We start from the raw sequence: 26427 nt of genomic DNA on the forward strand, positions 1-26427 counted from the left end.
CGGGGATTGCACTGTGACATGAGTAAATCCACTGGGTCCGCAGTATACTCACGGTTCCAAAAGTATCACTGCTGTTGGGCTGGGACCTTCACATGATCCCAGTTATTAATTTCTCCTCTAATTAATACAGTATCAAGCCTGTGTGCTGCAATGTCTGGGCTGTGTATATTAGACACAGGATGGGAGACAAAATGGTTGGGGGATATAATAATTGGCATTGCCTTGTAAGTTCAAGATCATTCCAACAAAGGGTTTCCTTGGTGGTCCAAGAAAAAGCACATGGCATAAATGCGTGAACAGCAGTGGAATGAATATTGATGAGCCCTGTTTGGCAGAAAATACACTTAACTATATGTCTAGGTCAACTCAACTTTACCCAGACCAGAAAGGTGGCAAATTGACACAGAAAGAGAGGCGATGATCTACCAGTATAATTTCATCACACACTTCATTGTTTGTTCCAGGAATATGCCCAGTCCCAATTTGAATGGTGGGGGTTATAGCTAAGAGAAAGACCTATTTCAGGAGGCCAAGAAATACTTCAGCCAAAGATGTAGTACAGCTTCATGATTAATTTCATGCCACTGTGACATGAAGGGAAAACAACAACAGAGATAAGAAAAATTGTGAACAATTGAGGCCAATTATCTCCGGTGTGGGAACCCTCACTGAAAAAAAATCTCAGGATGAGTAGAAGGTGTCCTCAAACCACTGGTGACAGGAAAGGCGATCCGCGCCACCAAACATAGGCTCGATATATCAATAAGATAATAAAATGATGATGAACTCACCAGGTGCCAAGTGGGGCCCCTATATAGAAAATGGGGGCATTCCGCCTGCACCAGAGGTCCTGGTCGACTTTTAGCAAATGCTTTGGGTCCTGTAACAATCCTGTGTGATCCGGAGAGCAGCAGAAAAAGAAATGCCCCAAAATTGGATAACCAAGTGGGGAAAATAAAATAAAAATAAAGAATTCTGCGCTCTTGTTGTAGGCTCCTAGGTAGTATAAGAGATCTTCTGGGATCCACTTATGAATATATCAAAAATTTATTGAAAGTCCGAAGTGACAAGTAGAAGTAACACTGACGTTACCCTACACAGGCATGCAACGCATTTTGGCGTTCCAAATGACGCCTTTCTCAAGCATGAAGCATAATCACAATCATGTCCCATATGTATCATTTATCTCATACCTTACCGTGTAGGACCGATGACAGGAATACATGGCGCCGAACGCTGGTCGGCAATCTGTTGACAACACCAATCCCCGTGAACCTTACGACTTGCTGTAGTCCCGGTCGTGCTGCGCATGTGTGGGGGAGGTGGAACGCAAATGCATGTCAGCCACCCGGCGCCTGCATTATCTGTCATCCAGCTCCACACACTCGGCAACAGGAATTTCTCTAATGTGCAAGTGGGGAGGGAGTTTGAAACAATCCTCCGTACCGTAAAAGCGGTTTACATACATAATAGCAAAGAGATCCAAAATATATTTGATACAATTCTCATGCTCATCAATAAATAAATAACATGTACAATACATATGTTATGTTTTTGTTGTAAAGGTGTAAAACGCAATCAATTTAAAATCAAATTCGTGACAGGAAGTGACGTCAGACGCCAGGAGCAGCGCGCCGAGACAAAGGCACGAGCAGGGGGCTGAAGGGGACATCGGAGCAGCGCAGGAGCCGATACCGGCGCCTAAGCAGGTGCGGGGGCAGTAAGGTGAGACCGGAGCTGAGCAGAGAATTAGCCGGTGCCAAGAGGCCACCAGGAGTCCAGCGCCAGCAGCAGCGGAGGGGACCAGAACGGAGCAGCAGAGCAGCTGAGACTGGAGGGCAGAGTGAGCGGCTGCCGGGAGAGCAGGTGACGTCACCTGGAGGAGCCGCAGGAGCCAATAAGTATCTTCTGTGTGTGTTTGTGACCTAAGTGTGTGTCTTCTGTGTATCTGGTGTGCCCTAGTTGTGTCTTCTGTGTGTGTGTCTGTGGGTATAAGTGTCAGCGGGTGAGCGGTTACACAGAGGCAGCAGCGTGTGAGCGGTAGCGCGGAGGCAGCAGCGTGTGAGCGGTAGCGCGGAGGCAGCAGCGTGTGAGCGGTAGCGCGGAGGCAGCAGCGTGTGAGCGGTAGCACGGAGCAGCAGCGTGTGAGCGGTAGCGCGGAGCAGCAGCGTGTGAGCGGTAGCGCGGAGGAAGCAGCGTGTGAGCGGAGGCAGCAGCGTGTGAGCGGTTGCAGCAGTGTGTGAGCGGTTGCAGCAGCGTGTGAGCGGTTGCAGCAGCGTGTGAGCGGTTGCAGCAGCGTGTGAGTGGTTGAGCGGAGGTGGCAGCGTGTGAGCGGAGTGCGAACAAGTCTATCTTCACTACTTCCAGAAGTAAATTGTAGATCCCCATTAGGATAAGCTTCATGCCTGGCAATGCCATCCAGTGTGCTACTTGTGCAATGTATGCGGCCCTTGATCAGCCGATTGAGGGTGTATACCGTTGCGCAAGATGCGTGCACGTCGAACATTTAGAAGCCCAAATTCTGGATCTAAATGAGCAACTGGCAACACAGAGCCATTGACAACATGGAAAGGAGTTTGCTGCTCACTGAGCAGACACTCGCTGGGGTAGAGGTTGGGGAGGATGGTGCTACAGAAGAGCAGGGGGAGCAGCCAAGAAGCTGGGTGACAGAAGGAGGCGTAGAGGGAATAGATCCAGGGAGGCTGGTCCTGAACTGGCACAACCCAACATGTCTGCAACGTTGGCAGATGAGGGCAATGCGATGACAGAGCCAGCACCGCTGCAGCACGACAGGCCCTCTGAACGCCAGGGGGATGACTGCTCCGGTGAGACGGGGACGGGGAGTGCAGGGCAGGCTAGACAGGTTCTAGTGGTGGGGGACTCAATTATAAGGGGGATAGATAGGGCAATCTGCCATAAAGAGCGGGATCGTCGAACAGTGTGTTTTCTTCCTGGCGCTCGAGTTCGACACATCGCGGATCGGATTGACAGATTACTGGGAGGGGCTGGTGAGGATCCAGCGGTCATGGTGCACGTTGGCACCAATGAACAAGTTAGAGGTCAATGGAGGGCCCTCAAAAATGATTTCAGGGACCTAGGGTCCAAGCTCAGGACAAGGACCTCCAGGGTAGTTTTCTCGGAAATACTACCTGTACCTAAAGCCACACTAGAAAGGAAGCAGGATCTTAGGGAGGTAAACAAGTGGCTCCAGAGTTGGTGTAAGAAGGAGGGATTTGGGTTCCTGGAGAACTGGGCTGACTTTGCTGTCGGCTACAGGCTCTACCGTAGGGACGGGCTGCATCTTAATGGGGAGGGTGCAGCTGTGCTGGGGGATAAGATGGCTAGAAGGCTGGAGGAGTGTTTAAACTAGGGACTGGGGGGGGGGAGGGTAAAATGAGAAATAGTGGGGTAGCCAGTGTAACTAGTGACCCGGGTCCAAGCAAAGGGAATGGGGGTCGAGCAGGGGATGGGGTTAGTACAGTTAGAACTGATAGATCAGCCATAAGTACGAATAGCAACAAAACAAATTTAAAAAACAAAAAAAATGATATAAAAATTGTATGACCATGAATGCAAGAAGTCTGATTGGTAAAGTGGGTGAGCTTGAAGCAAGAATGACTCATGAAAATTATGATATAGTTGGAATTACGGAAACATGGCTGCATGATAAGTGCGGTTGGGCGGTGAATTTGCAGGGGTACAATCTCTTCAGAAGGGACCGAAGGAACCAGAAAAGGGGAGGGGTATGTCTGTACGTCAAATCAAACTTGAAGCCGAGGCTACAGGAGGATATAGGGGTAGGAGAAGAACAGGTGGAATCTCTGTGGGTAGAAATACAGGGAGGAAAAAATAACAAAATCCTGATAGGGGTCTTCTATAGACCACCAAAAGCAACAGAAGAAACTGATAACTTACTATTAAGGCAGATAGAAGAGGTGTCAAACCGCAACGAAGTAATTATCATGGGGGACTTTAATTATCAGGATATAACATGGGAGAACGAAACCTGAAAATCTCACAGGGGTGATAGGTTCTTGAGAGTAATTAAAGAATTACCTGAACCAACTTGTGCAGGAACCAACAAGAGGGGGAGCCATTCTGGACCTAGTACTAACAAACCGGAACGTATAAAGGGGGTGCAGGTTGAGGGGCATTTGGGTAACAGTGACCACAATATAATCAATTTCCAGCTGTCATTCAATAGGAAGCGAAAAAGAAACTAAACTTTAGTAAAGCAAAATTTGATGAGCTTAGAACTACTATCGGTAACATTAAATGGGACAACATCCTCAAAAATAACGGTACAGAGGACAAATGGGAAAAGTTTAAAAGGATCCTAATCACCTCATATGAGCAGTTCATTCCCTTTAAAAATAAAAGAAACTCAACTAAAAGGAAACCAATGTGGCTCGACAAGACGGTAAGAGGGGCAATAAATGAAAAAAAGAAAGCGTTCAAACTACTAAAGCAACAAGGCAGCGAAGAAGCGCTAAAATCATACAGGGAAAAAAACAAAATATGCAAAGATAAGATCAAAACTGCCAAGGAGGAAGCAGAAAGACTGATCGCCAAAAAGAGCAAAAACAACCCAAAGCTATTTTTCAACTATATTAACAGCAAAAGGATTTGCAGGGAGAGCACTGGCCCTTTAAAAAATAATGCAAGAGAGATCATTGATGATGACGGAGGGAAAGCAAATCTACTAAACAGTTTCTTCTCAAGTGTATTCACAAACAAAAAGGAAATGCCACATGAGATGCAGGGGAATAAAATGAACCCATCACAAAATATCTCATACCTAACGCAGGAGGAGGTGCGGAAGCGACTTAAGAAGACTAAAATTGATAAATCGCCGGGCCTAGATGGATTACACCCAAGGATACTAAGGGAACTAAGTGACGAGATAGCTAGGCCGCTATATCTAATATTTCTAGACACTATCAAGACCGGTGTAGTACCATTGGATTGGCGCATTGCCAACGTGGTTCCAATTTACAAAAAAGGGAGTAAAAGTGAGCCTGGTAACTACAGGCCAGTAAGTCTCACTTCTGTAACGGGAAAAATTTTCGAGGGGATTCTGAGAGACGCCATCGATGAGCACCTCAAGGAGAACAAGGGAATAACTCCTCACCAGCATGGATTCATGAAGGGTCGCTCATGTCAGACAAATCTGATCAGTTTCTACGATGAAGTAAGCTCTAAGCTGGAGCAGGGAGAATCTATTGATCTCGTATATCTGGACTTCTCTAAAGCCTTTGACACCATGCCACATAATAGGCTAATATACAAAATGAGGCAGCTCGGACTTGGCGAAAACGTGTGTAAGTGGGTTAAAAATTGGCTCAATGATAGAAAGCAGAGGGTGGTAATAAATGGTTCGTACTCTGATTGGACCACAGTCGCTAGCGGGGTGCCACAGGGTTCAGTATTAGGCCCCACTCTGTTCAACATATTTATCAATGACCTGATAGAGGGACTGCAGAGCAAAATATCAATATTTGCAGATGACACAAAATTCTACAATATAATTAATGCAACAGAGGACACTGTGCGGCTACAAACGGACCTGGATAAGCTGGGGGCTTGGGCAGAAAAATGGCAAATGAAGTTCAATGTTGAAAAATGTAAGACTATGCACATGGGCAGGAGAAACGGATGTCACCAATATTCGCTTAATGGGGTACCGCTAGGTAAAAGTGATGTGGAAAAGGATCTGGGGGTATTAGTGGATAGTAGACTAAACTGGAGTAACCAATGCCAGTCAGCTGCTGCAAAGGCAAATAAAGTCTTGGGGTGCATTAAAAGAGGTATAGGGGCGAAGGATGAGAACATTATCCTTCCATTATATAAGGCACTAGTCAGGCCTCACATGGAATACTGCGTACAATTCTGGTCCCCGGTGCTCAGGAAAGATGTCACAGTGCTTGAGGGGATTCAAAGAAGGGCAACTAAACTAATACATGGAATGACGGGACTGGAATACCCAGAGAGGCAATCAAAATTGGGATTATTTACTCTGGAAAAAAAGACGGCTAAGGGGTGATTAAATAACTATGTATAAATACATGAGGGGACAGTACAAGGATCTCTCCCATCATCTGTTTACACCCAGGACTGCGACGGTAACAAGAGGACATCCGCTACGATTGGAGGAAAGTAGGTTTCATCACCAACATAGAAGGGGATTCTTTACTGTAAGAGCAGTTAGACTGTGGAACTCTCTGCCGGAGGAAGTGGTGATGGCAAAATCCATAGAGGAGTTTAAAAGGGGACTTGATGTCTTTCTGGAGAGGAAGGACATTATAGGATATAAATCTTAGGTTAATTGTCAATCTGGGTATACAGGCAGGTAGGAACTATTAGAGGTTGATCCAGGTAACAGTCTGATTGCCATTAGGGAGTTGGGAAGGAATTTTTTCCCCAAAAAGGCTAATTGGCTTCTGCCCTTGGGGTTTTTTGCCTTCCTCTGGATCAACACAGGAGGATAGACAGGCTGGACTAGATGGACATAGTATGTAAGGCTGAATGAAGACAATGTTACTATGTTACTATAAAACAACTCCGGTGCTGTTAAATCAAAATACAAAACATATTCTATGATCCATAAAATATGGATCATAGAGCCCTCATAATTTACTATTTTACCTTCATATATAATTCGTACATTCATATGTGACCTAAAACGATATGAAAACACAATAAAAATGAGTATTGCAGACGAAGGGACTGATATAATAGAAGTATGCTAAATATAAATATATATATATATATTGTGAGGGATTAGCGTTTAGGATCGGTAGCAACCTGGGCATAAGCAGTCAGAGACAGTGACACATAGGATAAAGTCTTTAGTCCAGGCTTTGCCTGGGTTTATTTTCCAAGCAAACAAAGCAAAATACAGGCCTTTACATCAGGCAAACATAAAGTAAATCCTGCTCGTCCGAGCACTTACTAAACATGTAGCTTCCCTGTCTACATACTGGTAACCAAATGGCTCCTGCACACAGCCAGCCAGGACTCTCAGACCTGCAGAGGTCTCAGCTCTCTCCTAGGCCCTGTAGGCCCAGGCTTAATATGGCCTGGTACCAGCCTCACCTGGTACGTGGGAGTGACCATCCCACCCTTCACTTTGGTCACTCCAGAAAAGCCGGCCCGGATTATGCGGCTTGGAGCCACTTACTTGCTACAACGTGTCAGTAACTTAATGTTACAGACACCATACTGCCGGCTTGCTCCACCGAGCCCAGGCTGCTCGGTGGCACGTACCTGGCCAAGTGCTCCCCAAAGCCTCATAGGAGAGCATCCTAGGCAAAATATATATGCCCTCCAGCAATTTGCCGGTCACCTTCTCACAATATATATATATATATATATCTCATAGGGACATATTGCATATCAAAAGTTATTGCATACGCAAACCTGGGATAAAATGTATTGATCCTTATATAGCCAAAACTACGTAAATCCCCCAAAAAAAAGGATGATTCATGAATAATATGTCCACTAATACCGATAAATGAATAAATAAGTAAATGAATGAACCACGAATAGGTGGGGGAGTACAAGAAAAAAAGAGGAAGGATAAAGCCCATAATACAATTAAAGTACATAATATTATATATATATATATATATATATATATATATATATATATATATATATCTATATCTATATATATAAAATTGAATGTATGTCTGTCTGCGTGCGTGTCTGTTTGTCCTTTATGCGCTACTACACCATTCATCCGATCGCCATGAAACTTTGGGAAGTTGTTAAGTACACTCCTGGGAAGATTATAGGCATAGTACAAATATCCTATGATAAATGGCGCGCGCGCGAGCGTCGTCGAAAGTTACACCCCCCCCACGTAGATCGAATAAGTAAGCCACCTGCTATTGTGATGTCATCACTGATGTCATCAACATCGGACGCCCTTGAACATGCCCCAACATGTTCTATAAAGCTGCATTGTGATGTCATTAAGGCTGTATTATGACACGTACAGCTTGGAACCACTAGAGCACGCCAGCCAATTACCATTGGAGTTGGAAGTGGGTAAACAAGTACTAGGATATCTTCCTAAGAAGCCACAGCAGCCGGATAAATTGTATGTTCCACCCAACGGCTATTTTATTCAGCCCGCAAGGGGGAAGCAGCGGCCTACAAAATCTAATTCTCTCATTTCCTGATGTCATAGATAGATAGATAGATAGATAGATAGACTGTATGCAATGACACGTACAGCTTGAAACCATAAATACTAGAGCATGCCAGCCATTTACAGTCAGTCTCCATTGGAGTTGGAAGTGGGCAAACATGTACTAGGCCAGTGATGGCGAACCTTTTAGGGACCGAGTGCCCAAACTACAACCCAAAACCCACTTATGTATCGCAAAGTGCCAACACGTCAGGGGGCGGGGCTTATCACAACGTATGATTTTACCCCCGTCGTTCTAAAAAGGACAAGGCTGTTTCAGAATAGACCGGGTGCAGATTCTGACTGCTTTTTGGACGCGGAAATACTGCAGAATGTCCTCAGCGGAGATTTCTGTGGAAAATTCTGCAGCATTTCCGCGCTCCCCCGCCAGCGATTCTCCCAGCAGTCAGAATGTCTCCCACCCCCCCCCCAGCGATTCTCCCAGCAGTCAGAATGTCTCCCATCCCCCCCCAGCGATTCTCCCAGCAGTCAGAATGTCTCCCATCCCCCCCCAGCAATTCTCCCAGCAGTAAGAATGTCTCCCCCTCCCCCCCCAGCAATTCTCCCAGCAGTAAGAATGTCTCCCCCCCCCAGCGATTCTCACACAACGGCTATTTTATTCAGCCTGCAAGGGGGAAGCAGCGGCCTACAAAACCTCAGTGGTCGCTGCTGCCGTCATCTAGATATATAAAAACGAAGTATGTATGTATGTCTGTCTTCGCAGCAACGCGCGACGGGTACACTAGTATGTATATATATACACACATATATATATACACACACACACAGTATATATATATATATATATATATATACATACATACATATTATCTAAAAATATAACATTATATATTCTACCATACTATCATGTAAAATATATTTGAATGTGTTGTATATTTTGAATTATTGTTTCTTGATTGTTATATAATCATGTATTATTTTAACCCCTTAACGACGGCCCCATCGGGAAACTACGTCCTCAGTAAGTGGGCTTTAATCCCAGAGGACGTAGTTTTATGCATCCTCTTAGGATTAATGCCCACTTGCCTGAGGACGTGACAGCTCCATGCTGTCGGTGCCCACAGGTAGCTGACAGCATGGAGCTGTCATCCCAGGATGCGGGCAGTCCCCCCCGGCATTGCGATCGGCGCTATCCAATGGATAGCGACGATCGCAAATGGTAAATAAAACAGTGTAAAAAAGTAGTAATTCAGCTGCCCTGATGGATCGGATCCATCAGGGCAGCTGAAAATACTCACCTGGCTTGTCCGCGGTGTCCCCCGAAGAACGGGTCCTCCCGGACCCGCCGCCGGCCTTCTGTGCATTCGCGCCAGACGATGACGTCAGGCGCATGCGCAGAAGCCCGGGAGCCCCCGGCAAATTTGAAATCTCCTGGCTCCAGAAGGTGCTCGAGCCCCGGGAAATTTAAAATCCCTCTGCTCCTGGCTGCCATGTGTAGCCAGGAGCAGAGAGATTATACCGGGGACATGATCACTGTTATCCAATGGATAGCAGCGATCATGTAAAGTAAAATAAAGTGTAAAAGTAAAAAAAAATATTTTTTTAAGTTTTAAAAAAGTTAAAAAAGCTTGCGTTTCATCTCCCCCCACGGATCATATCCGTGAGGGAGGATGAAATGACGTACCTAAGGCCCGCGGATTTATCCACGGACCTTACCCCAGCTTCTGCGCACGCGGCCGTCACCAAAATGGCAGGCGCATGAGCAAAAGCTGTAGATTACCAGGATAATTTAAAATCTCCCTGCTCCTGGCTACAAAACTTAGCAGAGAGCATGGAGATTTCACGGGGGGAGGGGGGGGGGCCGCGGTGAGTGGTTCCTGATCACGTGTTCGCAGTTATCCAATGGATAATGGCGAGCACGTAAAAGTAAAGAAAAGGTGAAGGTTCATCTCCCCTCACCGATGCGATCGGTGAGAGGAGATGAAACTTTTTACCGGAGGCCTCTGTATTTGCACCCCAACGCAATCTTCCTCCGTGAACTTTCCCAGATTCTGCGCATGCGACCGCCGGCAAAACACCGGACATATGCGCAGGAGATGGGGAGGCCAGGAAATTTAAAACGAGGTGGCCTCGTTGAGCGGTCCCCGGTCACGTGATAAAAAGGTAGCGACCTACCTTTGGCCGGTCTCACATGACCGGATAGGAATTACGGATTCTGCATATGTCTGATCCTCGGTAATACGCAGATCAATCGCATTGGATTACACAATTCCGCTCACATTAGTGGGTCGGAATTGCGTAATCCACTCGCAGAAAAGAGAACGCAGCAGGTTCTATTTTACTGCAGATATCCGCAACATAGAGCCCATTGTGCTCCATGGTCGTGGATATACCTGCTGCTCATATGCAACTACGTTGTGTATGAGCTGCGGGTACCCGCGTCATCGCTAAGCGACGGTGCGGAAAATGCAAAGAAAAAAAAAAAAAAAAGGACTGCGCATGACCGCCTGTGTGAGTAGGCAGTTATGCGCAGTACATTACATGGCCGTACGCAGGGTCACGCCCGGCTCACAGCTGGGATCCGCTGCAGGCCTCCGCAAGCGGATACCGCCTACGGCTGCGTGAGCCCGGCGTTATTCAGACTGCTACCTGTAATACGCAATTTACATGAAGCCCCGGGAACGTTCGCCTTCATGCAGTTCCAGGAGCAGCTTGTTGAGCGTCTTCTGTGCGAGACCGCCACACCTCATCAAGCTTACGGAGACTCACAGAACGTCACTTTTTACACCCCATACCCGCTACTGAGGTCACAAAATACCCCCAAAAAGCATGAGAGGAGGGGGGATACACGGTTTTATTGCCCCATGTACCCATCCCAACCAGCCACCGTAATTACCCGTCTTCGGAAATACCACACTGTTCACATTATTACTTTTATCTGAGATTTGGGGAACGCCGAAAAGGGCGCGGAGGGGGGGGCGGGGGATATTTTTAGGGAATCAATTTTTATTCCGTACAAATGAACAATGAGGCCTGGGATTTATTCAGTTGTGCCCTGCAATCCAACAGGTGTTCCCTGCATTACAGGCCTTGCCATGTGTCCTTTAAGTAGATTAGGGCCACAAGGGGTATATTTTTGAACACGGGGCAAATGGGGGGATCCATTTTGGGGTGAACATCTTCATTCCTATGTACACTGTACAAAAAAAACTGTTTTTAAATTGACAAAATTGCCAAAAAAATTAAAATCGTAATTTTTTCCTTCTTCTTTGCTTAGATTTATTCAAATACTGTGGGGTCAAAATACGCAGTACACCCCTAGATGAATTCATTAAGTGGTCTAGTTTTTAAAATGGGGTCATTTGTGGGGGTTCATTATCGTTTTGGACGCTCAATGGGCAATGGGGCCTGGAATTTATTCCGTTGTACCCTGAAATCCAACGGGTGCTCCTTCCATTATAGGCCTAGTCATGTGTCCTTTAAGTAGATTAGGGCCACAAGGGGTATGGTTCTGAACACGGGACAAACAGGGGTATCCATTTTGGGGTTAAAGTCTTCATTCCTATGTGTGCTGTACAAAAAAAACAGTTTTTAAATTGATACAACTGCCAAAAAAATTAAAATTGTAATTTTCTTCCTACTGCTTTGCTTAGATTTATTGAAAAATTGTAGGGTAAAAATACACAGTACACCCCTAGATGAATTCGCTTAGGGGTCTGGTTTTTAAAATGGGGTCATTTGTGGGGGTTCTCTGTCGTTTTGGCCGCTCAAGGGCTCTACAAGTGGGCAATGGGGCCTAAATCACCTTCATGCTAAATTTCTGTTCTGAAAGCCACCGACTACTCCTTTCATTTTGGGCCCCGTTGTGCATCTACACATAAGATTAGGGCCACAATGGGTATGTCTCTGAACACGGGACAAACAAGGGTATTCATTTTGGGGTGCAAGTCTTAATTCATGTGTGTGCTGTACAAAAAAAGTAGTTTTTAAAATGGCAGAATTGCCAAAAAAGAAAACCATTTTTTTCCTTTTGCTTTGCTTGAATTCATTCAAAAACTGTGGGTTCAAAATGGGCAGTACACCCCTAGATAAATTCGTTAAGGGGTCTAGTTTTCAAAATGGGGTCACTTGTGGGGGTTCTCTTTGGCTTTGGCTGCTCAAGAGCTCTACAAATGTGCTATGGGGCCTAAAACGCCTTCAAGCAAAATTTATGTTCTGAAAGACACCGGCTACTCCTTTCATTTTGGGTCCCGTTGTGCATCCAGACATAAGATTAGGGCCACAATGGGTATGTCTCTGAACACGGGAGAAACAGGGGTATCCATTTTGGGGTGTAAATCCTCATTTTCATGGGCACTATAGGAAAAAAATATGTATTTAAAATAACATATTTGCAAAAATATGACATTTTATTTTTTCTCCTCTAAATTGAATTTATTCCTGAAAAAAACTGGTGGGGTCAAAATACTCATGACACACCTCAGTGAATACATTAAGGGGTGTAGTTTTTAAAATGGGGTCATTTGGGGGGGTATTATTCTGACACTCATGAGCCTTTGCAAACTTGGCTTGGTGCAGGAAAACAAAGTGTTCCTCAAAATGCTGAAAAGTAATGTTAAATTTGTGCGTCCTATAAATGGTTAAAAAAATAAATAAATAAAAAAAAAAAAAAGTTTTTCAAGTGTGCATTCAGAATAAAGTAAACAGATGGAAATATATATCTTATCAAAATTTTGTACAGTATGTTTGGACATATTTGAGATATTCCAGTTGAAAATGTGAAAAAAGACAATTTTTTCAAAATGTTTCCAATATTGGTACTTTTAATAAATATACATAAATTATATTGGTCTCTTTTTACAACCAAAATGAAGTACAACATGTGGCGAAAAAACAATGTCAGAATCACTTAGATATGTAAAGCCTTTACGGAGTTATGCTATGTTGAATGACGCATGTCAGATTTCCAAAATTTGGCTCCGTCACTAAGGCGCAAACAGGCTTCGTCACTAAGGGGTTATACTAGTGTATTTTTTCTAAGGTCTCATTCAGACCACCAGGTAACAGAGTGTTCATCCTATAGATCCAGAACATTTCACGAGCACGAAGTTTGGAGAAAGAGTTGGAAGCTATGCGTTCTAAAGGAGTAATTTTTAATTTTGTTGAATCTCTATGATATTCTAATGTCAAATGTCGCGACACACTGTGCTTCATATATCCAGAAGAAATGTTAAAACCTATGTTGGTTAAGGTGTAAACTTAGTGTGTTGGTCGTGTGCCCAATGTAGGGACATTCTATCAGATAGACTACAAAACGTGAAAAACAATTCAAAAATTGGTCGACTATAACTGTTTTGTGTTCTCGTTCACTGTATATCTCTTTTCTTCCTTGTGTAATAGCTAAACAACATTTACAGCGTTTCCTCCCACAACAATAAACTGCCACCGGTGTTGTTTTGCTCGAGACGTCTTTCTGGAATTTCCTATATGGATTAGAAGGGGCAAGGGTATTTTGCAGAGTTTTATTTCAATCTGAATAGAAAACACATAGTAAAAAAACCAAAAAGCAATGAGGTAGAAGTCATTTTTCCTCATTTAAGAGAAAAAAAATTGATCCAGACTCCAAACTGGCAAAAGAAATAATCGCTGGATCACCGACCCTTCTGAAGTAAAAAAAAATTGTAATGCTCAAGAAAGGCGTCCAAGCCCCTCTTAAACTCTTATATAATTTGCCATCCTCATGTCCTCAAGCAAAGAGTTCCATAGTCTCATTACTTTTAGGCTACATTCACATGGGCGAACACAAAGCCAGGCCGAAAAACTGGGCCTTATATTGCGCATTTTACCAGCAGTGTGTGGTGTTTTTTATGCAAAATGCCTCACATCACTTCAGTGAAATTGCAGTCCTCTGGCACTTGTTTCACACGCTCTAGATCAGTGTTTCTCAACTCCAGTCCTCATGGACCCCCAACAGGTCATGTTTTCAGGATTTCCTTAGTATCGCACAGGTGATGTAATTATTGTCAGTGCCTCAGACATTGCCACAAGTGTTCTTACTATAGGATATCCTGAAAACATGACCTGTTGGGGGTCCCTGAGGACTGGAGTTGAGAAACTAAATAATGCTAAATAATTTTAGGTCTATCTTTGATTTTGTTTTCTAAAAAAAGGATCTTTCTTGAGAGTATCCCAATTCTTTTTTAGTATCCTTTCAATAGAACTAAACAGTTATATTTTGTAATAAAAAAGTACATCTTTTCGCACGTCTATTTTTTTCTCGCGGTCATGGATCATAGAATATGTTTTGTATTTTAAGCTAACAGCATGGGCGTTGTTTTATAGTTTGATTTTAAATTGATTGTGTTTTACACATTTACAACAAAAACATAATATATGTATTGAACATGTGATTTATTTATTGATGAGCATGAGAATTGTATCAAATATATTTTGGATCTCTTTGCTATTATGTATGTAAACAGCTTTAACGGTATGAAGGATTGTTTCAAACCACTGGTGAGGAATACAACCAGCTACTTGCAGGACAACACGGAACCACTGAACAAACTGTCAACCATAGGTCCCCTCCCAGATGGCACAATCCTGGCCATCATGGATAAGGAATCCTTATATTCCAACATCCCACACGAAGATGGACTGACCGCCCGCCAGGCGCACCTTCAGGCCAATGGGGTTGCCTCTGAATCCGTGTTACAACTCACTAGATTCATACTCACACACAACTATTTCTCCTTTGACAAAGATAGTGCTGCAACTTACCGGGACTGCCATAAGCAGTAAAATGACACTGCAATATGCCACCCTTTCATTGGCAAAACTGGAGAGTGACTTTTTGGCCTTCTGCCCCAACAAACCATTGGCCTGCTTCCGCTACATCAATGACATCATAATCATCTGGACAAACACCAAACAAGAACTAATAAAATTCCATGAGACATTCAATGCATTTCACCCCACCATAAACCTGACATTAAGCTAGTCGTAAACAGAAATCAACATTTTGGACACTAGCATAAAAATTTTGATACAGACATCACTATACCGGAAACTGATTGATCGTCCCACATACCTCAGATGGGACAGTTACCTTCCTAAAACAGCAAAAAGTCCACAGTCTACAACCAGGCCGTCAGATACAACCGGATCTGCTCCAACTCAACAGACAAAGAGGAACATTAACACAATCTAAAAAAGACATTTTTAAATCAGGGCTACCATCCCAGCACAATTGATGACCAAATCACAAGAGCCACCAGGATACCCAGAAATCAACTACTCAAACACAAGGAAAAAGAAAATAATAAGCATATACCTCTAGTAGTGACCTACAATTCACAGCTAGAAGTACTGAGGAAGACTGCAAAGAAACTCAATCATACCCTACACAAGGATGACCGTCTGAAAACCATATTCCCGGACCCTCTCCTTCCGTGTTACAAGCAACCTCCAAATTTGAGGAACTGTATAATCAGAAGTGCATTGCCCTTGGACACACAAAAAGGAACTTATCCCTGTAAGGTAAGGAGCTGCAAGACCTGCTCACATATACTGACTGCGGACAGGATACAAATCCCCAACACACAGCAGGACTAAAGATCCCAGGGATATTCACATGTTCCATGTCCAATGTTGTGTACCTGATCCAGTAAATGTCCTGTTGGGGGGCTTTATATCGGGGAAACAGGTCAAAAACTGAGAGCCAGGATGAGATCTCATCGCCACTCAATTACAGAGGGAAAGACTGAACTACCGGTGGAAAAATATTTTTTGTGGTCAGGGACACAGCATAGAGCAGATGAGAGTTATTATACTGAAGGGCAATTTCAAGTCACAGCATCACAGAAGAATTTGGGAGTACAAATTTATGGTCATGCTTGACACCCTCAAGAATGGATTGAACCTCAGCCTGGGATTCTTGCATAAGTGGAAAATATGAAAGGTTTGAAGGAGGTCAATCAAGAGCGATGTCCTCCTCCGAATCATTAAAAAAAAATTTCTTTTTTTTCCTTTTGCTTTAAAACTTCATAAAAATTCAGAACTTGACTTCCACTAGGTGGTGCTGCATCTCCTTCCATGTGCAGGTTGAAGGAGAGATAAGGCACATCATAAAACTGTCCTGTGCTCAGTGGAGTGATTTACGATGTAGGTCTCCACTCTGTTTGTTTGTTGTTTTAAGTGCAAAACAGTCCCAAATTTTTGTGTTTGAACCTTTTTTTGGATCAAGAGGAATATGTTCTTATCCCCTCCCCTCTGCATCTGTCATTATAATTATGTGCCATCCAAACTAGTTTCATTCAATAGCCTGACGAAGGGGGAAAGATATTCCCGAAAGCTTGTTTGCTGTAACATCATGCATTTTTGTTAGCCATTAAAAGGTATCATATCTACAAGATTACTTGGTTTCTCACTCTGAGAATAATCACTCATATCATGCCCACTCAATACTACATAGATATCTCCCCATCCTCTCTAAGCAGCTCCTGGTTGTTCCCTCAGACTGCGGATAAGCCCTTTGTAATAGTAGCTTTCTCTGCTCTTTGTCTTCCTGATCTCCTCCATCATCCCCACGCACTGTCATACAGCCCTCTGTAATGGCACAATAGAAAGGCAGTGAATGCACATGCATATTCACAACGGGAGAGCAAGCTAGGGGAGGCACTGTTACTTTACTCTGACAGAATTCCTAAGATTTCATTCCTCCAGTCTGCAGTGCCCTGAAAAACAATACAAGTACAGAAACCAAACAACTAGAAATTTTTATTAAAAACCAATTACAAAAAGTCTTTTATTTCCAAAAACACACTGATTAAAAGAAAAAAAAGTGCAGAAATGACCTGCATGGTTTAGAAGGCGGTGTGAAGATAGTACTGAAAACCTACGCAGATAAGATACATCTTGATCTCTTCCTCTAATCACATCACCTATGTGTAAAGCTAGATTACCACAAACACTTCCATATCACAGAACAGTGATCGGGTTTACATTTTTATATAGGAACATTGAAAAACATTGTGTTAAAACTTTATGGCCTAAAGCAGAACTCATTATGCAAATATAACATTTCACAGCCTCTCCAGCAACTTTACATGTTAATGGTTAAGCAGGACTAGACTTTGAAGAGGGGGTAGTGGACTGAATGAATCACTGGACAGAAATGTGTGTGGGATGATTCCCGATGTGACAGTCTTTTATGGACATCAAAAGGGGCGGAGATATAAAAAAAATAACTTTCATCTCATTTGTGCTTATTGTGCAGAATACAATTCTCATGATCTAACCGTCTACATTTAATTAGTTATACATTGCTGCTAGACATGACACTCTGATTTTTGTGGTTTTACAAATTTTTAGAACACAAGAAGAGAATATGTATAACAGTGTGGTTATAGAACAATTTAATTCTGAGCGTAAATTACAATTATTATTCTTCAGCCAGAGAATTGCAAGGCGCAAAGTACATCATGAGGGAATAGCAGTGTTTATTCTCTGTACTAGGATATCCTGGTGTGCATGGTCTTTCAGACATGTTTACTAATCATCTGCTAGGATATAACTGCATTAGTTCTGTGCAATCACTGTGTGTATTAGGCCGCCAGCCGGCGGATGCGTCAGATTCCGAATGCCCGGCTGGTTACCCAGTGTACCTGTCCGCAGTCTTTTTTTTATCTGTACTGCCAATGTACCAGCCAACGCATATGCGCAGTACAGATTATGCCTAGCGCCGGCCTGGATAACATGGCCTTTCTGCAATGATGATTGAGGCAGGGCCGCGGGTTGGATGGCTTCCATTGACTAAAAAGGAAGCCGTCCTCAAGGAATCCGCCAATTGATTTCCACTTGTGAGCAGGAAAAAAACGGCGGCCTTAGGGTCTTTTCACATAGTGCTTTTACAAACCGGTGTTGGTTCTATCCTAGTTTTTGTCTTTTATGCAGAAAACTGCATAAGGATGGAAGCCAGGATGGAACCATAGGCTTAAATAGGTGACACTAAAACCTTTTTGGTCTGCGCTTCACATGGCTTTCTTCTCTAGAATACAAAAGAAACAGTCAGCACACACTTATTAAAGTTGCAGATTTCGTCAGCATTTAACCCATTAAAGGGGTTGTCCCGAGGCAGCAAGTGGGTCTATACACTTCTGTATGGCCATAATAATGCACTTTGTAATATACATTGTGCATTAATTATGAGCCATACAGAAGTTATAAAAAGTTTTTTACTTACCTGCTCCGTTGCTAGCGTCCTCGTCTCCATGGTGCCGACTAATTTTTGGCCTCCGATGGCCAAATTAGCCGCGCTTGCGCAGTCCGGGTCTTCAGCAGTCTTCTATGGAGCCGCTCGTGCCAGAGAGCGGCTCCGTGTAGCTCCGCCCCGTCACGTGCCGATTCCAGCCAATCAGGAGGCTGGAATCGGCAGTGGACCGCACAGAAGAGCTGCGGTCCACGAAGACAGAGGATCCCGGCGGCCATCTTCAGCAGGTGAGTATGAAGACGCCGGACCGCCGGGATTCAGGTAAGCGCTGTGCGGGTGTTTTTTTTAACCCCTGCATCGGGGTTGTCTCGCGCCGAATGGGGGGGGGGTTTAAAAAAAAAAAAACCCGTTTCGGCGCGGGACATCTCCTTTAAGGACCAAGCACTTTAAATATTCGGTGCTTGGTCCCAGGCTTAAAGCCCAGCAGTATGTATGATTACGGCGGGGATTAAAGCCTCCTGTTCTGCAATCAATCAGAAGCAGGACGGATTGTCAGCTGATAGACAGCTGATAACCCGGAGGAGGGAGAAGTGGGTTTTAACTCTTTCTGCCTCCTCCTTTATTTAGTACACATCGCTCAATGAGAAAGTGGAATTCTTTCTTTCACTACACGAGGTGGCAGTCAGTGACTGCCAGGTGATCTCTGGCACAGTAGAGCTACAGGGTACCAGAAGACCCAGATTAGCTCTGCCAGTGACTAATGTCACTAAGGCCGCCTGCAGACGGCCGGGTCGGATCCGGCTGCAAGAATTCTCGCAGCGGGACCCGACCCGAGCGCCTGCAGAGAGCACCGCGGACTCACCCGCTCCCGCAGCTCCGGCTCCTTTCATGTGCCGGCTGCTGAGCAGCCGGCGCAAGAGCAGAGTGGAGCCGGCGGCCGGTGAGTGACGTTTCTGGGCGGGGCTCTGCGAGTCCCACACAGAATTAGAACATGCCGTGGTTTGTTTGCTTTGCGTCATTTCGCGCAGACAAACCGCGGCCATCTGCATAGGATTGCGTATTGTAATGCAACTCTATGCAGGTGTCCAGGGGCGGAAATTCTGCAGGGAATCCCGAAGCGGAATTTCCGCCCGTCTGCAGGCGGCCGAAAGGGGATATTTTCCCCTGTAACTGAGGGTCCTATGGATTCCTCAGCTACAGTGGAAAAATGTTTTTTTTATAATTTTTTTTTTGACAACATGTGAATGCCCCCCAGAGGCCTTATATGACATCATGGGGGACATAGATAGTAAAAAGAATAATTACATAAATAAGTAAAACAAAATTACAGAATAAAACTATATATATAAAATTGGATGTATGTGTGTGTGTCTGTGTGTTTGTCTGTTTGTCCTTTATGCGCTACTACACCATTGATTCGATCGCCATGAAACTTTGGGAAGTTGTTGAGTACACTCCAGGGAAGATTACTGGCATAGTACATCTATGCTTGCTGTGATAAATGGCGCGCATGCGAGCATCGTCGACAGTTACGCCCCCCCCCACGTAGATCGTTCGATTTCCATCATTGCCACTGCTTCTCTAACTTCCCGATGTCGTAGAAACATGAAATTTGGTACGAGCATTGAATTAGCGTCCAAATTTTATGTACAGAATCTAATTCTCTCACTTCCCGATGTAATTCGGCACGAGCATTGATTATGTCATAAATAGGAAAAGTTAATGGGTCCCAACTCGATTATTCAATTCTAAGCGCAAAAGAATTAGCGTCCAAATTTTACGTACGGAATCTAATTCTCTCACTTTCTGATGTCATCTATATATATAAAAATGAATGTCTGTCTGTCTGTCCTTTATGCATTACTCCACCATTCATCCAATCGCCATGAAACTTTGGGAAGTTGTTGAGTACACCCCTGGGAAGATTACTGGAATAGTACAACTATCCTACGATAGGTGGCGCGCGTGCGAGCATTGTCGACAGTTATGCCCCCCAGACAAAGATAGTTTGATTTCCATCTCAAGCACAAAAGCAAAAGGCATTACGAGCAACGGGATGCGTGTTGAACTACAAAATGATGCATCTGCCGAACGTTTCGCAAGACAATTGCTGCATATTAAGAATGCTGAGGTAACATGAAAGCTGTGCTGTGATTGGTTGCTATTTCTTATACTCCTGAGGTAACATGGAAGCTGTGCTGTGATTGGTTGCTATAAATTATACTGCTGAGGCAACATGAAAGCTGTGCTGTGATTGGTTGCTATTTCTTATACTGCTGAGGTAACATGAAAGCTGTGCTGTGATTGGTTGCTATATATTATACCGTTAAGGTAAAATGAATGCTGCGCTGTGATTGGTTGTTATCTAGACATATAAAAATGAATGTATGCATGTCTGCCTGTCTTCGCAGCAACGCGCGACAGGTAAGCTATTATATACGTAAAAACGAAAATAACTCAAAGACAACGCCAACCAAAACCGTCGCTATATGTGCCCTATAATCCCAAACCATATATATATATTATATATCAAAACATCTGAAACAAAATTAGGGACCAGTGGGACCAGTTCCCATACTTTTTTTTTAAATTGGTATATTTACGCTAAAATAAACTACAAATATTTTTTTTTTTTTAATTTTCGTTTTTTTTTACCCCCAATAAAACTAAAAAAACTGAAATAAAAGTCAGTGAAAAAGATATTAAACAATAGGCCTATGTGTCATGGGAAAAAAAAACCGCAGCAAAAACAATTTTGGTAGCTGTAGGAAAAAAATAGGGCAATAAAACTACCACGTGGGTAAAACCCCTAAAATGTGTCTGGTCCTTAAGATACAAAACTGCCTGGGCCTTAAAGGGTTAATCAAGACTCCAGTTATGAAACAATAAGACAACAACGTTGTAGGGGTATAGCCCTTTGTTTTACATTTGCAGTTTTTACAGATTCAGAAGAAATTTACAACCCTAATAAGGATTTGTTGTCCTTTTCCTAATATCATATAGACTTGTGGTTCTGGCAGTGGGACTTCAGGACTCTGCACCATCTACAAGCATAGTCTACATAAATGGTGTGCTACCATTGTTTTGTATTCTATGGTTTCCTTCCCTGTCTTTACAGTTGGATAGAAAAGTGTTGATCTTGTCAGTTTTTTTTAAACTGGATAGAAAAGTATCAAGGATAGAAACCTAGTGAAATGGAGACTAAATGCAGAATAAAGAGGTCTAAGGCTCACCTAATTTCGCCCTTGTGCAGATATCTGCATCAAAGCCGGAGCTCAGGACAGAGCCAACTCTGGATTGCAAAAACGATGGGGCTTAGATTCACTATTCAAAATCCGAGAGTTTCCTGGAGCAAATTACACCAGAAACTGTATTACACGCTTTGCCCCACATTTACTATATGTTTTTAGACAGTTTCTCACAGTTTTTCTGACTTGTTTGAAAAAGGGGCATTGTGTAAATTGTACCAAATTGCTGCGAATTGCGCTATAATTTTAGTACAATTTTTTGTGCAAACTAAGCCAACTAATAAGTTTCTAAACTTAGACTAGACAGTCTTAAAATTCAACGAATGTATTAGTCAGCAGAGCCACTATGATAAATTTGGCAGATTTTAAGACCGTCTAGTCTAACTTTGCATTATCTAACTTTTAGACAGCGTTACTCAATAAATCCAGATATAGGAAAAGAGTAGAGATGAGCGAACGTACTCGTCCGAGCTTGATATTCGTGCGAATATTAGGGTGTTCGGGATGCTCGTTACGCGTAACGAGTACCACGCGATGTTCGGGTTACTTTCACTTTCATCTCTGAGACGTTAGCGCGCTTTTCTGGCCAATTGAAAGACAGGGAAGGCATTACAACTTTCCCCTGTGACGTTCAAGCCCTATACCACCCCCCTGCTGTGAGTGGCTGGGGAGATCAGATGTCACCCGAGTATAAAAGTCGGCCCCTCCCGCGGCTCGCCTCAGATGCCTTGTGACTGAGTTAGCTGAGGGAAAGTGCTGCTGCTGGTGGTGCTGTAGGGAGAGTGTTAGGAGTGAGTGTAGGCTTCAAGAACCCCAACGGTCCTTCTCAGAGCCACATCTATCCGTGTGCAGTACTGTGGAGGGTGCTGTTAGCAGTGTTGCACAAATTTTTTTTTTTCAAAATCGGCAGTCTGCAGAGCATTGCGCCTTGCAGTAATACTACAGGGACAGAAGTGGTGGTTAGGTAGGGAGTGTTAGGAGTGAGTGTAGGCTTCAAGAACCCCAACGGTCCTTCTTAGGGCCACATCTATCCGTGTGCAGTACTGTGCAGGCTGCTGTTAGCAGTGTTCCATATTTTTTTCTTTTCAAAATCGGCTGTCTGCAGAGCATTGCGCCTTGCAGTAATACTACAGGGAGAGAATTGTGTAGGCAGGGCCAGAAGACATATTATTGATTGAATATAGTCAGTGGGCCCTCCGTTTCCCAAAAAGGGAAAAATTTTATTTGTCCTGCAGGCTTGCGCCAATTTATTTGCTGCCTGGGAAATCACAGGTAATACAGCATGCTGAGGGGTAGGGGTAAGCCTAGAGGACGTGGACGTGGCCGAGGACGCGTAGGCCCAAGTGAGGGTGTGGGCACAGGGCGAGCTCCTGATCCAGGTGTGTCGCAGCCGACTGCTGCGCGATTAGGAGAGAGGCACGTTTCTGGCGTCCCCACATTCATCGCCCAATTAATGGGTCCACGCGGGAGACCTTTATTAGAAAATGAGCAGTGTGAGCAGGTCCTGTCGTGGATGGCAGAAAGTGCTTCGAGCAAGCTATCATCCACCCACAGTTCTGCGCCGTCCAGTGCTGCAAATCCAAATCCTCTGGCTGCTACTCCTCCTTCCTCGCAGCCTCCTCACTCCACTACAATGACACATGCTCAGGAGCGGGCAGACTCCCAGGAACTGTTCTCGGGCCCCTGCTCAGATTGGGCAGCAGTGGTTCCTCTCCAAGCAGAGGAGTTTATCGTCACTGATGCCCAACCATTCGAAAGTTCCCGGGGTCCGGGGGATGAGGCTGGGGACTTCCAGCAACTGTCTCAAGACCTTTCAGTGGGTGAGGAGGACGATGACGATGAGACACAGTTGTCTTGCAGTGAGGTAGTAGTAAGGGCAGTAAGTCCGAGGGAGGAGCGCACAGAGGATTCGGAGGAAGAGCAGCAGGACGATGAGGTGACTGACCCCACCTGGTGTGCAACGCCTACACAGGACAGGTCTTCAGAGGGGAAGGCACGGGCAGCAGCAGGGCAGGTTGCAAGAGGCAGTGCGGTGTCCAGGGGTAGAGGCAGGGCCAGACCGAATAATCCACCAACTGTTTCCCAAAGCGCCCCCTCGCGCCATGCCACCCTGCAGAGGCCGAGGTGCTCTAAGGTCTGGCAGTTTTTCACAGAGACGCCTGACGACCGACGAACAGTGGTGTGCAACCTTTGTCGCGCCAAGATCAGCCGGGGAGCCACCACCAACAGCCTCACCACCACCAGCATGCGCAGACATATGATGGCCAAGCACCCCACAAGGTGGGACGAAGGCCGTTCACCGCCTCCGGTTTGCACCGCTGCCTCTCCCCCTGTGCCCCAACCTGCCACTGAGATCCAACCCCGCTCTGAGGACACAGGCACTACCGTCTCCTGGCCTGCACCCACACCCTCACCTCCGCTGTTTTCGGGCCCATCCACCAATGTCTCGCACCGCACCGTCCAGCCGTCGCTAGCGCAAGTGTTTGAGCGCAAGCGCAAGTACGCCGCCACGCACCCGCACGCTCAAGCGTTAACCGTCCACATAGCCAAATTTATCAGCCTTGAGATGCTGCCGTATAGGGTTGTGGAAACGGAGTCCTTCAAAAGTATGATGGCGGCGGCGGCCCCGCGCTACTCAGTTCCCAGTCACCACTACTTTTCCCGATGTGCCGTCCCAGCCCTGCACGACCACGTCTCCCGCAACATTGTACGCGCCCTCACCAACGCGGTTACTGCCAAGGTCCACTTAACAACGGACACGTGGACAAGCACAGGCGGCCAGGGCCACTACATCTCCCTGACGGCACATTGGGTGAATTTAGTGGAGGCTGGGACAGAGTCAGAGCCTGGGACCGCTCACGTCCTACCCACCCCCAGAATTGCGGGCCCCAGCTCGGTGCTGGTATCTGCGGCGGTGTATGCTTCCTCCACTAAAGCACCCTCCTCCTCCTCCTCCTCCGCAACCTCTGTCTCGCAATCAAGATGTGTCAGCAGCAGCAGCACGTCGCCAGCAGTCGGTGTCGCGCGGCGTGGCAGCACAGCGGTGGGCAAGCGTCAGCAGGCCGTGCTGAAACTACTCAGCTTAGGAGAGAAGAGGCACACGGCCCACGAACTGCTGCAGGGTCTGACAGAGCAGACCGACCGCTGGCTTGCGCCGCTGAGCCTCCAACCGGGCATGCTCGTGTGCGACAACGGCCGTAACCTGGTGGCGGCTCTGCAGCTCGGCAGCCTCACGCACGTGCCATGCCTGGCCCACGTCTTTAATTTGGTGGTTCAGCGCTTTCTGAAAAGCTACCCACGCTTGTCAGACCTGCTCGGAAAGGTGCGCCGGCTCTGCGCACATTTCCGCAAGTCCCACACGGACGCTGCCACCCTGCGGACACTGCAACATCGGTTTAATCTGCCAGTGCACCGACTGCTGTGCGACGTGCCCACACGGTGGAACTCTGCGCTCCACATGTTGGCCAGGCTCTATGAGCAGCGTAGAGCTATAGTGGAATACCAACTCCAACATGGGCGGCGCAGTGGGAGTCAGCCTCCTCAATTATTTTCAGAAGAGTGGGCCTGGTTGGCAGACATCTGCCAGGTCCTTCGAAACTTTGAGCAGTCTACCCAGGTGGTGAGCGGCGATGCTGCAATCATTAGCGTCACCATTCCTCTGCTATGCATCTTGAAAAGTTCCCTGCAAAGCATAAAGGCAGCCGCTTTGCGCTCGGAAACAGAGCCGGGGGAAGACAGTATGTCGCTGGACAGTCAGAGCACCCTCCTGTCTATATCTCAGCGCGTTCAGGAGGAGGAGGAGGAGGAGCATGAGGAGGATGAGGAGGAGGGGGAAGAGACAGCTTGGCCCACTGCTGACGGTACCCATGCTGCTTGCCTGTCATCATTTCAGCGTGTATGGCCTGAGGAGGAGGAGGAGGAGGAGGATCCTGAAAGTGATCTTCCTAGTGCGGACAGCCATGTGTTGCATACAGGTACCCTGGCACACATGGCTGACTTCATGTTAGGATGCCTTTCTCGTGACCCTCGCGTTACACGCATTCTGGCCACTACGGATTACTGGGTGTACACACTGCTCAACCCACGCTATAAGGAGAACCTTCCCACTCTCATTCCCGAAGAGGAAAGGGGTTCGAGAGTGTTGCTATACCACAGGACCCTGGCGGACAAGCTGATGGTAAAATTCCCATCCGACAGCGCTAGTGGCAGAAGGCGCAGTTCCGAGGGCCAGGTAGCAGGGGAGGTGCGGAGATCGAGCAGCATGTACAGCCCAGGCAGTGCAACAGTCTTTAAGGGCCTGGACAGCTTTATGGCTCCCCACCAAGACTGTGTCACCGCTCCCCAGTCAAGGCTGAGTCGGCGGGAGCACTGTAAAAGGATGGTGAGGGAGTACGTAGCCGATCGCACGACCGTCCTCCGTGACGCCTCTGCCACCTACAACTACTGGGTGTCGAAGCTGGACACGTGGCCTGAACTAGCGCTGTATGCCCTGGAGGTGCTTGCTTGTCCTGCGGCTAGCGTCTTGTCGGAGAGGGTGTTTAGTGCGGCTGGGGGAATCATCACAGATAAGCGTACCCGCCTGTCAACCGACAGTGCCGACAGGCTAACACTCATCAAGATGAACAAAGCCTGGATTTCCCCAGACTTCTCTTCTCCACCAGCGGACAGCAGCGATTCCTAAGCAATACGTAGGCTGCACCCGCGGATGGAAGCATCGTTCTCTCTCACCATCCAAAACGGGGACATTTCTGCTTCATCAATCTGTGTATAATATTCCTCCTCCTCCTCCTGCTCCTCCTCCTGAAGCCTCA

At 45.7% G+C, this 26427-nt stretch overlaps 1 protein-coding gene across 2 annotated transcripts in view; it reads right to left on the bottom strand.

Annotated features, from left to right (window-relative positions):
* The window catches only part of LOC136581822 (USP6 N-terminal-like protein), a 91085-nt gene that overhangs the window by 59824 nt on the left and 4834 nt on the right, over positions 1-26427 (bottom strand). The window contains exon 2 of one of the 2 annotated variants that reach the window (XM_066582447.1): positions 6646-6677. The exons of the other annotated variant lie outside the window; for it this stretch is intronic. Within the exon in view, the coding sequence (XP_066438544.1) occupies positions 6646-6670 (25 nt within the window). The 5' untranslated portion in view covers positions 6671-6677. The remainder of the gene's footprint in view (positions 1-6645; positions 6678-26427) is intronic. 2 annotated transcript variants of the gene reach the window in all.

This window comes from Eleutherodactylus coqui, chromosome 11 (genome assembly GCF_035609145.1).
Source record: "Eleutherodactylus coqui strain aEleCoq1 chromosome 11, aEleCoq1.hap1, whole genome shotgun sequence".
Classification (NCBI taxonomy): Eukaryota; Metazoa; Chordata; class Amphibia; order Anura; family Eleutherodactylidae; genus Eleutherodactylus; species Eleutherodactylus coqui.